Below are 14,751 nucleotides of genomic sequence, written 5' to 3' on the forward strand. Positions count from 1 at the left end.
GTGAAGCACACTCTTTCTAAACACTTATTCCCTTTGTCACATAGAAATATGGAGTTTTGTCTAAGTGAATGATGCACAGTAGTATGATAAATTGTTTGACTGAGGTGGTAGAAAACCAGAGATGGGTCTGAGCCCTGAAGTTTGGAGCTAGACATAAAAATCCAGGAGATTCAGATCTATTCCATTTTGTGCCCATCATTTAAAGAAATGAATTGCACATTACACCAAACTTCTTTTTCCATTTTGATATGGTCTCTCTGACTGCACACTTTAAAAGCCTTTGTTTATAGAGTCTGGACTTTAGTAGATTCAGAGCAGTGCAATTCAAAAAAGCCTTTGCAAATGTTTTTCAATTATTTTCATTATTCATGTGTGAGGAGCAAGACTGTATTTTGTGTTCCAAAGAGCTGCCACAGAGAAACCTGCAGGTACGTTGGGGACACAAAGCAAAATGGCCTAAAGGAAACAATCATCATCACAAGGAGAATAATAATAATAAACAGAATAATATAAAATTCTCATAACAGACAATCCCATAGCTAGGTCTTAGAGCGTCCCATCAAAACTAAGTGTATTGCCAGCATCTCGCAGTCACCCACCATCTGAGTATATTGATTACCAAAAGAGCTGCTCAGGAAATGGTAAATATTTTCCATGAAAAAATTCAAAAGAAACTTTTTAAAAAAAAATCATTTTTTTAAAAAAACATTCCATTTTCAAAAACTGAAGAAAAAAAAATGCCTTTCCATTTTTTGTTGAAAAACTAACATTTTCATTTTGGAAAAAGGGCCATTTTTCATTTTAAAAAAATCAACTGAAAAATCTGGAACAGTACTAATTATCAGTATGTTCCCTCTCTCCTTTCCTTCTTTCTTATCTTCAGCATTACGAATGTGTAAAAACATGAGACTTTTGTGCCATCCCGTTACAAATGTACACATCACCATGTAATAGGAGCTTTTCAACTTGTAGGTTAGGGTTGCTAACTCTAAACTGTCCAGATCAGTGTCCTGCTGCAAATGTTCTTCTTTTTGGTAGGTATCAGTAGGTTATTATGATTATTCACCACTGTAGCACCTGGGAGCCCTCATCATGAACTAGGACCCCCATTGTGCTAGATGCTGTGCAAATGCAGAACAGAAATAGTCCCTGTGTCTGGTGTTTTGATTCTGCCTCATTCTTACTGGTAGTCACATCTCAATAAAGAATATTTTGTGGTTTAGAACCAAGCCCTAGAGTGTAATTATCTCATGTGTAAACACAGAGTGTGTCTCTGTGTAAACGTTAGAAGGGAGAAGGGCAGAATTCATTTTTTTGCTTCTCCCTCAACTCCCTTTCATGATTCAGAGAACCAAGTGTCTGAGAAGCCACTGATGGAAGTGAGGAAATGAACCATCATCCTCTTGGCTTTCTCTCTCAATTCAGTTCTCATAAATTAACGGGCCTCTTATGGCAAGAAAAAGTAATAAGAAGAAACTCAGTAGCTGCATTCATGAGCAGTTAGAGCAAACGCTTTTCATTTCTTTGAAAGGAAAGTAGTGTAAATCACAAAATAATTACTGAATGGTGCAATATCTAGACATTGTTAGAGTATGAATTTGCTCTTGCTTGCATGGACATAAATCTATGGAGTTACACCAATGTAAAACTGGTGTAAGTCAGAGGAGACTCAGGCATTTAAGAGGAGATTTTCAAAGGCACAAATGGCAGTGAGATTCCTCACTTACATTTGTGCATCCCTTGGAAAATCTCCTCCTTAATCCCTTCCCCTCATAATTCTGTGAAGCCAAGTTAAAAGTATATTAAAAAATTACAAAGTCATTTTTTTGAATTGTATTGCTCCTACTCTGCCAAAGCCCAGATATTTAAAAATCTGTACATATGCGTGTATGCACAATTGTAAAAAATAACCTTAAAAGAATTCACTCAAAATTCCAGGCAACCTTAACTTTGTAAAGTCCAAACTCTCTTCATTTTGAATTCTTTACTTGGCAACTTTAACGTTTTGAATGTAGTTTTTTAAACTGAATTTCCCAGGTGACGGTTTATCATGACAGATAACTTCTGTGATGTAGAACAACTTTCTAGACAGCACTGGAACAGTGAACTCACACTTTGTGCACTGGTTTGTGCATAATCATATGGAAGGAGATAGGGTTCCTCCCAGACTCCAGGGACATACAGTCTCAGGCCGTAGAGGTAGTTTGCAATTCACTGCGGATGGATAAACTATACCTATTTAGTTCTCAGTCCACAGAGCAAGGTCCAAACCTGTGTGCTTAAAGTTAGGCACAAAAGTAGCATGACTTTCACAGGAGTGAGAACCTGCAGTTTCTGCTGAAGTTAATGGGTGCTCAGAAGTACATACAGCCATCAGGGTCTCTCTTCCTTTCTCTTTAAATGCACTATCAATTAGTATTATTATTTTATTAGTCTGATTTTTTATTATTTTTTATTATTATTAAAATGATCCTGTTTGTATCAAGAAAGAGCCAAACCACTCCAGGCAGGCCAATAACACTAGCAGCAGAATACCTTCAACTTACTCCTCAGTAACACTGAATGATCATAAAAATATAGCAATGTTGGTTTCTGACCCACAGGAAAGCTTTGGGGGAAACAAACCTCCATATATGAAAGCAACTGTCTCCAGACATATGATCTTTTATATGTGGGCAGCACTATATTCCATTATTAATCCTCCTATATTTTCCCCCAATAACTTGAAAAGTTCCCTTATTGCCCTTCTGGATTACCACTTTATGGTGTTGTTCACACACATTCATTATCTATGTGCTGCCAGGATGAGTTACCCTTCATAGCACTATTGTGGAGGGCTTTTTTGTTTGTTTTCTCTAGCTAATCCTTTACATCAGTCACTTTCTCTGCCTCATCTTTCCAATGAATTACCTTTCCCATAGATCCAGTTAATTAGTCAGAAGTGGGGAAAGCACTGCTGGAACAATCCAGCGCTCCCAAATTCTTCTGCAAACAACTGCAGAAGTCTCTTCTTAGCAAAGCTGTGATACTTACTGTAAATGACCTCCTGTAGCAATTTGCTCGTTTAGATTTCTCCCTCGGATTCAAATACAATGGTGTTTACATCTATTCACATGCATGCACAGGGCCAGTTTCTTATTCTTGCCTGTCTAATCTGCCAAGGCATTTATACTGTAGTTATCACTTTGAAACTGCAGCCTGAAACGCATAGGCATCCCTATAATTTTGGTTGTGGGTCTGATCTAAAACCAGAAGGACATATTTCTGATTCCACCAGATAAAAGATCTCACAAAAGCTGCTGCTCTCATAAGATTTTGACTCTGTATGGAGGAAAATCTCGTGAGATCTGGGAAGATTTCTGCCACTTTGGGCTGAAGCTTCATCAGAATACATTGCAAGATGTTGGTGCCATTAGGGCCTCACTTCAGCAACGCACTTAAGCATGTGCTTAAGTCCCGCTGATTTAAAAGGGAATTAAACGTGTACTTAAAGGTAAGTTTAGGAGTAAGTGCTTTGCTGAAGAGGGGCCTGAAGCCAAGCCTGAACCCAAACCTTGAACTGCAGCCTAAACACGGTCCAGGTTTAAACCTCACCTCTCTTAAGAATGGGAATGCCACCCAATACAAAGGTGAAACATTAGATGGAAATATATTCATAAAGGCTGGGATTTTCAAAGGAGGCTGAGGGCTTCTCTACATGGCAATTTAGTGTGCAGCAAGCCAGGGTGTGATCTACAGCTCACAAGCCTGCCACACACCAACTGGCCAGTTAGACCCTGCAATCATACATTAAAAGGTCCATAATGCACTTTGACCTACTGCTGTTCCAAAGCATCAAAAGTGCACTAAGGAACTTTCAATGTGTGATAGCAGCGTCCACACAACCAGTCAGTGTGCAGGAAGCCGGTGTGCTCTGGATTGACAACCTGGCTTACAGCACACTAAAGGATTTTGAACATATTATTTTTTAAAAGGAAAATGTTTTTTATAGTTTAAAATAAAATTTTACAAGGAGTTAATCTATAATGAGAAGTAATCATTTTGGTTATTTTCTTTATAAATTAAAATGGACATGATAATTGAGGTCTTTAAAAGCCGCAGTTGTGCAATCAAAATAGGTAACTACTTTTCATAATGATTTCATTATTCTATTCAGAGGGATTTTTATTGTGCACTTGGTGGTATGAACCTTTAATGTGCAAATCTCAGCCAGCTAATGGGTCTATTAGCATGACTTCAGATCTTTTAAAAAGCTTCAACCCCCATAAGGTATCAAAGGAACTTTCTAAAATATGTACAGAGACCTTAAATCAGACAGTGGTATGCACAAATGAAGGTAAGGGCATGACTTAAACCCTCAGATGTATTCAGTGTTAGAAGCTAAAATTCATTGTGGGGAATCTTAACTACTCAGGATCAAATTTAGACCTGGTGTGTGCAGATGCAGCTCTATTGGCTTTATTTCTTAGGATTTTAGACTTTTTTTTTTAAATAAAGCCCTCTCAAATAGACATTTTCTTATTGTCAGATAGAATCTTTGAGACTTTACCTGGGAAAAACCATATCCCCTTTACAAACAATAACGTCCGTTTAGTACCTGCAGGGCTCACCGACACAATTGTTTCTAAGTATCCACCTATGAGCTAGTAGGAGTGGGAGTTGAAAACATTTAAGCACCTTTTGAAAAAATTGTCACACCATAGCAAATGTTGTTTAATCAGATGTCCTTTCTCTGATATTGATCAATACTGGATGTTGCAAAAGAAGGGGTGGATCTCTAATTCTAATGGTTCATTGCTTCATACCTCCAAAGTATGGTTACAGTTTCCTCCTGACCCAATGTGGCCCAGGCAAATAATTAAGCAGGCATGTAACTTTGTGCACAAGTCCCATTGACTTCAATTGCTGCTTATGCACTTAAAATTATGCACCTGTTTATCTCCTTAAATATAAGGAATGAATGTTATCTTTTGGAACATTATATTGAGTGCATATAGGCAGTGGTCCCCAACCTTTTTCATCTGGCGAGCGCCAGACGACAAGCCACAAAGGACCGTGGCGGCGGACAAGCATCTGCAGAAATTCTGCTGACAAGCGGCAACGTCAATAGGCGTCGCCACCAAAATGACACCGACAAGTAGCGTCATCCAGAGGTGTCACCGCCGAAAATTGGTGGCATTTCGGTGGCAATGCCTCTGGATGACGCAGCTTGTCAGTGGCATTTTGGCGGATGCTCGTCCGCCGGCCAGTGTGCGGGCACACTTAGGTACCCCGCCGGGCGCCATGGTGTTCGCGGGCACCATGTTGGGGACCCCTGATGTAGAGTGTGTGTGCATTTGACATATACTTACATGCATACAAAGAGTAAGATATTGGAAATTAGATGTTTAGGTAGAAATTTACAAATAAATCCAATTAGAAACAAACATGCAGAATATTGTACAAGAAATAGGTTTTGTTGACCATTTTCTCTTTGCTATCCCATACTAATGTTCTTAGTTATTTTATCAAATATTTACAAGCCTAATATGGTGACAAAATAGTCTCTATCTTTGGGGTATCTAATCTCATCTCATGTAGATTGCCCATTATTTGTTGTGTATGAGTGACTCCCTCTACAAATAAAGATTATGCCATCAAAATACTTATTATTACTAATCAATATGATGTAGCTTCTTCCCTTTACAAGAAAAAAATAATTTGCCTTTGAAAGTTATTCCAGCTACACTGCCCACTAGTTTTACACTCAACGGAGCTTGTCTTTCAGAGATCATTACATTACATCAAGCCTTCAAAGCCATGGTACCTCTGACAATGCAATTGCTTCAACATATAGCTGGAAATATTGCATTTACCACTAATTTTACTATCGTCTTAACTAGCTCACGTGTTCTGGTGTGAGTGCCTGTTTTCCCCGTGGAAGGACTTTGTGTGTGTTTGTTTCCTGTCTGTTTTTTAAATATGCAGTAAGAGTTCAATGCTGCAAACTCTAACTTCAGGGCTTCCAGTGAGCAGTGACAATGTAGAAAATAAAGGTTTGCAGGATTGGGCCCTATATAAGGACTAGGTAGTACATTGGAAATATGTGACTGAAACTGATTTTCCTTATCTGATTTCCTTACCTAAGTCTTTTGTCTTAGGTGAGACAATGCTGTGATAATCTAATCCATGTTGGTCTTTTTGTGCAGGGTGAAGAAGAGATCAGACTTAACAAATGCCTTTAAATTAGATCCTCTTTACCTGCAGCATTGCCATCAGGAATCTGGTAATTTTGCATTTAAATAAGATCTTTGTTTTATCCACACTTTTTTTTTTATTGCAAAACTCAGTGAAAGGTTAGGGATAAAACTTTTCAAATAATCTAAATCTCATTTTCAAAAGTGACTAGGATCAGATTTTCAAATATATTTAGGAGCCTATAGAGGTAGATAAGTGCCTAGTCAGATTTTCAAAAGTGCCTAAACAGAGTTAAACACCTAATCCCTATTTAAATCATTCATCATTTTTCAATAAAAAATGTTCTCAACTTTCTGCTCTGAAAAACAATTCATTATTTTGCTTTTTTGCCCAATTCAAGATGAAAGCAAAATTTCAAAATATATGAGTTTCCCACGGGACAGAAATGCAGGACTTCATAGAGTGATAAGATAGTAGCTGCGTTCTCCAAGGATGCAGAAGTAAACGAAGTAAATTTTAACTGATATGAATGTAGTTGATGGAAAACAATTTTATGAAGCTGCATCATGATAATACCAGAATACTTGCAGCAAGACACACACACCCCTTTATATGGAGTCTCATTTATTGAGTCTCTTACAGCATATCAAATCAATCAAACTGTTCTTTTGTCCCTCAAGTCCAGCCCTTGCTCCCCTTGACTCAGGAATCACAGAGCATTCCTTCAGTGTCTGCCCGGATAACTCAGGCTGGCTGCAGTCCTTGATTAGCTTCTTCAGGCTGGCCCCTTTCTGCTTCATCCTTTACTCCCAGGTAGGGCTATTTGCATCTCTGGAAGCTTCTCTTTTATCTCCAGGCCTGGGCTGATTTAACCACATGATCTACCTGTCATGTGGCTACACTAATTTTCCCTACTTGGGGAGGAGTGCTGAATGAGGCACAGGTAGGGCTGGCCCCATTACACCTTAAAGGGCCAGTCATCAGAGGATAAAGTGACAGAGGATAAAGTGAAGCCTACAAATCTTGTGCAGACCTGGTGTCTTTGTAAAATGCCAGTGAAGACATTGCAGCTCTTAGTCCATGCATAGGATATCTTCATGTGTCAACGTTGCTCTTGGCACATATCCAGTAATTGCGGAATGGCTTCTGTTCCACCACCAGCTGCCCACCTCCCACCCCCACAATTGTTTAGAACTGTGCAGGGCAATTACAGTTGTGCAGGGTACCACTGACTTATGGTACAAGTTGCATAGTAACGTTCCCTGCCCTAGAATAGAAACTTACTCTGTAGTATGGCTGTTCTCCTGACTTCTTCCATTTCTGTTGAATGTGACCCCTTCGGTCACAAGGACATGAGTCTCTGGGTAGCAACTACGAAGGTGCTAGGGACAGCTGCACAAACTGACTGGTGCTACCTTAGCCTCTGCCTTTCCCTTCTGTGTATCCCTCCTTCCCCGTGTAAATAGGCCTATTTTATCTCTTCACTGTGTAAGGAAAGGGGAGCACATTTTTCAGAGTGAAATTGCTACATTATGAGAAGTTTGCCCTTGTTAGATACAGATTAAAATAAATAATTTAATTAAATTATATTTTCAGTTGCACGTTTAACAATTACATCTATCAAAAACAGGGCCCTTCACTTGTCCATTATAATGCTCTGTGGTTTGTATCTTCAAACTACTCAGGGGACAGTGTATTACTTGTTATATGAAATAATGCAATGTTAGGAAGTTTTCTTGTTGTATCAACATTAGGCTTTGGCACCAGGTCCTGGGATTTTCCAACCCCAAACCCAACAAACATCTCATTCTAATTTAGATGAGATAATTCCAGGAGATAGAGAACAAAGTAACCTTTTCTACCCCAGTAACTTTTAAAAAGACTTGGGTACTAAATGTAGGGGAATTTCCTAATTCCTGGCTATGTGAGCTGACTCTGATTTTAATACAATGCAAATGTGAAACAAAGCAATAATCAGGAAATTGCACAAGCTGTGGCAATGAGGTTTGTCCTCTCTGGCTAAAATTTCCAAGAAACATGCTTTCTTAGAACAATGTTTTTATTACAAGAAATATGAATGACTATAACTACACATAGGCACTGAGAGTTACGTATCTTATGTGAAAATCTGCTTTCTTTTTTTTAAAAGTTAAACTGAATATTAGCTGTCATGAAAATTGTGAAATTGGCAGTACTGAAATCTGAGGTCTTCTAGTCTCACCAGATAGAGTGAGAGCAGGAGAAATGCAAGCCCTGTTTAACACTACCCACCAAAGTGTTTGTTTCCTACTTGATCTGGATGTTCCATCTAAGGGTGGGGGCAGTTCAGTCTTTATGCCTTTTCCTCGCCTTAATCTGACAACAAAACTACCAACTGCGGTGTGTTTTTTCTTTTTATCTGGACATAGTAACTCAACAGAATATTCCATGTAGGTCCTCAGATCGCAGACATCGTCACTTGGTCATTGCCAGCCTGATCCAGATTTGAACCTGCAGTTTAGGAGACTAATTGCTCTGTATTCTATCCTTATTTGCCAGCCCTTTCCCAGAAATAAGAGCCACATTTTTCAAATTCAGGTGCCTAACGTGGAGCTGTTAAAATCATATTTAGGCACCTAAGTAGAAGTGGCATGCTTTTCAAAGCTGCTGAGCAGCCAGAGGCTGATGCTCCCAGTGACTTCAATGGGATTTATAGGAGCTCAGCACTTCTGAAAATCAAGCTACTTTTATTTAGATGCCTAATTATGGGTTTAGGTGCCTAACTGTATTCACCCCAGTTGGAAAATTTCAGCCATGGCTCACAAGGAAAACAAGGTGACGCTTTAAACATCATTCATCTAGCACTCAGGAATTTAAATGATTGGCAAAAAATATCTGTGTGCAATTACTCTTAATAACCCTGTAGCAATTACACGCACCTCAAAGAGGAAAGTCTTTATTTTGTCAGTAATTATAATTGTGTGTGATTTGCTTTCTCACACCAGGGGAATTGTACTAGCCTGCCTGGCAACCGAAGGTATAGGTCAGATCCTAATGGCAGTGTTAGAAGGAAATAGCTTTATACTCTCTTGTGAATGCCACATGTGCTGCCACAATTCAAATCCTCCTGATTAAATACAGATGAAATAATAAGGCATATAATCACTAGAACAAGGACTTAATCATTGATTGCTTTCTACTTCACAGCTTATGAAAGGGGTTACTGGTAGATCGTTAGACACTGCCCCTTACATCAACATACAATTAGTTTCCCATCACCAGTTGCCTTACTCTTCGCTACCCGCCTTGCAACTGTTACATTAAAATAACCATTGAGCTGTAAAAGGAAAAGAGTGTTATCAAATTGCCTTGTTACTCATCTGAGACCCAACTGGTCTTCCACGAGGTCAATGGGCGGCGTGTACTTGTGATGAAGGGACCAAAACAGGGATGAGAGCCCCATTGTCCTAGGTGCAATACCAACATCTAGTAAAGAGACAGTCATTGCCCTAAAGAGCTTACAGACTTGATCATCACAAGCAGCAACAAGTTAATGAAGCAAACAAATATGGGGAGGAAGGAAGGGTTAGTAATAATAGGAGTATTTTTTTCACATAGTCTAGCCCTGTACACAGTGTAGCTTGCCACTGCATTGGAACGTGCCTCTGGTCTACCGGCAACCAGGACTTCACTGAAAATGGTTCCTTTCCTTATAAATATAAATGTTAGGAAACATAGACATGGCATGTGACTAGTTAAAAACGTGCATGTAATACAATAGCATATTGTACTTTTTCATTGGGGGATCTCAATTTAGGCAAGCACTTAGTTACATGCTTAAGTGTCTCTGAAGTCAGTGGAACTGACATATGCTTAAAGCTAAGCACTTACCTAAGTGCATTGCTCAATAGGGATAGACTTAAACACGTGCTTTAGTACGTTCCTGAAGCAGAGGCTGGGACTGAGAGGCAGAAGATATGAGGTTTTTTCCTGTCTCTGTCCCTGACTAACTGCACAACCGGGAGCTAGTCATTTTACAACTTTATGCCTCACCTTCCCCTAAACTAAAGATCAATTTAATTAACTGATTCCTAAAAATATAGCTTGCACCCTAGGTGCCTGAACAAAATAGGGCTATTAATACTGTGCCTACCTCACAGGGGTATTGTGTGTGTGTGTGTGTGGCTTTGTCAGTGTTTATAAAGGGCTTTTAATACCTTGAATGAAAAGCAGAAGTGAAGAGCAAAGCATTGTTGTCCAGGTATAACTGATGAGCAGTTATTTAGAATTCTCAATGACTTGTCTTACAGACTTAAGTACTAACAATAAGTGTGAATGAGCAACTTGGGGTGACCAACAGCATAAAATCCTTCTTGAAAATATTTCCAGTTCCCCAAAGTGAAGACTATGGCAGTTTTATGACAAAGATCCTATGATGAATTGGTGACCTGTTACTACTCTTTCTCCAGATTCTACTTTGAGGCAGTGAATTCCTGTTTCAAGTCAAATTACTGAAAGGTGTTTTACTCGATACTTCCCAGACAAGTGTCTCCTTATAACAGGAAGATAAATAGGGTGTTTGGCATGTCATCATTCACATGATCCCAAATAAAACAGAAAGGAGAGCCTCATTTCTCCATTTGAAATCTGTTTGATTAATTCTGCCAATTGAGGAGTACTATGTGTCCTCAATTGCCATTGTACTCAACACCACTGAGAACCTCGCAGCATCATGGCCAAGTGTATGGTGGCGATGAAATATAAAAATATTTCATATCATTTAGCAGACTGTTTTTTACTATCACAGTAAATAGATTTAAGTATTTTTTTCTTTAACTTACAGGGCTTGTTACAGATTACAGGGTAAGTACAGTAATAATAACAACATTGATTTATACACAGTAACTTTTCTAAAAATATGTTTTTCTTTTAATTGTTGCTATAGTAACTAAGAGTTAGCTTCTTTTTTTTTTCTGTGAAAGAGGCTCAACTTGCTGTTCCCTTGATAATTCCCCAAACCAGGAAAATCTAAAACTCCAGTCCCTATTTATTTTTAAACCTTTTGTTTAAAAGGATGCGATGGTACAGATTTATACCAATTAACAACAAGGGGTAAGCAATACAAGCCAAAACAGGGAAATAACTAATTAAAGAATATTTAGATAAATTGGATGTATTCAGGTCAGCAGGGTCAGGTGAAATTCATTCTCAGGTACCTAATGAACTAGCTGAAGCAATCTCAGAACAGTTAGCAATTATCTTTGAGAACTACCGAAGGACAGGTGAGGTCCCAGAAGAGTGGAGAAGGGTAAACATAGTACCTATCTTTTAAAAAAGAGAACAAAGAGGATGCAGGGAATTATAGACCAGTCAACCTAACTTCAATACCTGAAGGATTATTGGAACAAATTATTAAACAATCACTTTGTCAGCACCTAGAGGACATTAGGATTGTAAAGAATAGCGAGCATGGATGTGTCAAAAACAAATCATCCCAAACCAACCCAATTTCCATCTTTTGACACAGTCCCATATGACATTCTCACAAGCAAAATAGGGAATTGTCATCTAGATGAAATTACTATAAGGTGGGTGCACAACTGGTTGAAAGACCATACTCAAAGAATAGTTATCAATGGTTGCTGTCAAACTGGGAGGGTGTATCTAGGGCAGGGGTAGGCAACCTATGGCATGCGTGCCAAAGGCAGCACACGAGCTGATTTTCATTGGCACTCACACTGCCCGAGTCCTGGCCACCAGTCTGGGGGGCTTTGCATTTTAATTTAATGAAGCTTCTTAAACATTTTAAAAACCTTATTTACTTTACATACAACAATAGTTTAGTTATATATTATAGACTTATAGAAAGAGACCTTCTAAAAACGTTAACATGTATTACTGGCACGCGAAACCTTAAATTAGAGTGAATAAATGAAGACTCGATACACCACTTCTGAAAGGTTTCCGACCCCTGATCTAGGGGCATCCCACAGAGGTCAGCCATAGGTTCAGCGCTATTCAATATTGTCATTAACGAGTTGGATAATGGAATGTAGAGAAGGCTTATAAAATCTCCCAGTGACACCAAGCTGGGAGGTGTTGAAAACACTTTGCAGGACAGGATTAGAACTCAAAACAACATTGACAAATTGGAGAATTTGTCTGAATTCAACAAGATTAAATTCAATAAAGACAAGTGCAAAGTACTTCACTTAGGAAGGAAAAATCAAATGCGCGGCTACAAAAATGGGGAATAACTAGGTAGGTGTTAGTGCTGCTGAAAAGGATCTGGAGGTTATAGTGGATCACAAATTGAATACGAGTCAGCAATGCGATGCAGCTGTGAAAAGGGCTAATGTCATTCTGGGATGTATTAAGAGGATTCTCATATGTAAGACAGCACTTTACTCGGCACTGGTGAGGCCTCAGCTGGAGTGCTGTGTCCAGTTCTAGGCACCATACTTTAGGAAAGATGTGGACAAAATGGAGAGTGCAGGGAAGAGTAACAAAAACAATAAAAGAGTTAGAAAACCTGACCTATGAGGAAAGGTTAAAAAGACTAGGTATGTTTATTCTTGAGGAAAGAAGACCTAGGGGGGACCTGATAGCAGTCTTCAAATATGTTAAGGGCTGTTATAGAGAGCATGGTGACGAATTGTTCTCCATGTCCACTGAAGGTAGGACAACAAGTAATGCACTTAACCTGCACCAAGGGAGATTTAGGTTAGATATTAGTAAAAAATTAGACTTTCTAACTATAAGGATAGTTAAGCACTGGAACAGGCTTCCAAGAGAGGCTGTGGAATCCCCATCACTGGAGATTTTTAAAAACAGGTTGGACAGACACCTGTCAAGGATGGTCTAGGTTTACTTGGTCCTGCCGCAGCACAGGCAGCTGGACTTGATGGCTTCTCAAACACCTTCCAGCCCTACATTGCTATGATTCTGTGTCTGACTGATAGCTCTAGGCTTGGCTTGGCCAACAGAAGGAATCTTCCTGAAGATATTTTCTTCAGACCATAGTGCATAATAGGTTATTTTAAAAACGTATTATGAATGTATTTTCTCCTAAAATGAAAATCTTTCTATTTCTTAAAACTTTATTTAAAAAAAATCTTTATATGGACCCTATAAGTTTGTCTTTGTGCCCTATCTCAGAAGGTGCAGAGCTCCTGTGTAGACTTTAGTGGGAGTTTTGGGTGCAAGAGCAATATGTGCTTTGTCTCGTGATCACTGTCTTCTGACACCTCCTCTCCTTTCCGCTTTTGCATTTAAACAGTTGGGTGTTGACTGTGCCAATGTATTTGCCAGTACCAGAATAATTTTTCATGATTTGACCTCTCTCTTAAGTTATTATACAGGGAGCCTCTGGAAGCTTGACCTACGGTCTATGCCAAAACTGGGTGTATAAATTGCCCTGTACCTGGAACAATGTCTTCTGACATGGAGACCCTTCCTTCTCAAATGCATTACTCCTTCTGCTTGCAGCATTGGCAGATCCCTCTCGGCCGAAGGTTTCGTTCCCTGAAAATGTGGTTTGTGTTTAGAATGTATGGAGTCAAGGGACTACAGGAGTACATCCGTAAGGTGACCTTCTTTTACTTTTGGGGAAAATTTGTGTTGGGGATGGGGAGAAAAGGGCTTAATAAGAATCCACATCTATGTGCCTTCTGTGTATGTACACCTGCATGCATAAACAAAGCTTGTTGCACAGCCCAGTTCATGCGAGGGCCTGCCTTTCACCCTATGTCCTGTCACGGCAGTTATGATCATTGGGGTCACAGCCATTGATCATCTTGTGGTACAGTCTTGAGAGGCTGTGAGTTTTAGATGCCACATTAGTGGCATCATTCAAAACAAAGCCAAGACTTTTCACTGATGCCTTAGTTGTTGTATGTATTTATTACATATTTATTATTTTATTATGTTGTATGTATTTATTATACATTAGGGTCAGGATTAGGGTGTTAGGATTTGTGTATGTGCCCATGATTTACTGGGCATGTTACCTAGTTTGACTGAAGCTAGTTTCAGGTGTTTCCTGCATGGAAGTGCCTTCAGGATATGGTTGCCTGCAGATTACAGTTTATCCTTATTATGATTAAGTATTGGGGACATTCCTGCTTTAGCTACAGGGTAGTTTGTCATCACCATAAATGCATATGCTATTGTGCTGTATGATGTACATACTTCTGTTGTAAATATAAAGTAAAACTGCAAAATAGCTTTTGTGTTTCCAAACTCAAGAGAAACTTCTGGCAAAGATAAAAATACAGGGCCAGATCGTGCAGTTACACTAACTGAGGTTCTGGTCCAAAGTCTGCAGCACTAGAGATTTATATTTAATTAGCTATCTAACCTCTGATTCTGCCTTCTTAACAAAAGTAGGACTAGTACCACAGTTTTCTTCCTTAAGAACCTCCTTATGCAGACTAGCTAGTGGGAGAGGAAGATGTTGCCCCATCATCTGCCTAAAATGCCTAGAGAGCTACTCCCAGCATCTATGCCACTACTCTAGTAGATGAAGGATAAATGGAAGTTTTATGCTTTTTGTTTTTTTGATCCTCATTATGTTCTGGAGAAACGTATTTGGGG

The 14,751-nt window shown here is 39.1% G+C and overlaps 1 protein-coding gene across 3 annotated transcripts in view; it reads left to right on the top strand.

Moving 5' to 3' along the window:
* Window positions 1-14,751, top strand: part of DDC (dopa decarboxylase) — a 95,946-nt gene that overhangs the window by 61,962 nt on the left and 19,233 nt on the right. For all 3 annotated transcript variants that reach the window (XM_045006612.1, XM_045006609.1, XM_045006611.1), the window contains 3 exons: window positions 6,189-6,265; window positions 11,000-11,019; window positions 13,645-13,743. In XM_045006612.1, the coding sequence (XP_044862547.1) occupies window positions 6,189-6,265; window positions 11,000-11,019; window positions 13,645-13,743 (196 nt within the window). The remainder of the gene's footprint in view (window positions 1-6,188; window positions 6,266-10,999; window positions 11,020-13,644; window positions 13,744-14,751) is intronic.

The sequence above is a fragment of the Mauremys mutica genome, chromosome 2 (genome assembly GCF_020497125.1).
Source record: "Mauremys mutica isolate MM-2020 ecotype Southern chromosome 2, ASM2049712v1, whole genome shotgun sequence".
Taxonomy (NCBI): domain Eukaryota; kingdom Metazoa; phylum Chordata; order Testudines; family Geoemydidae; genus Mauremys; species Mauremys mutica.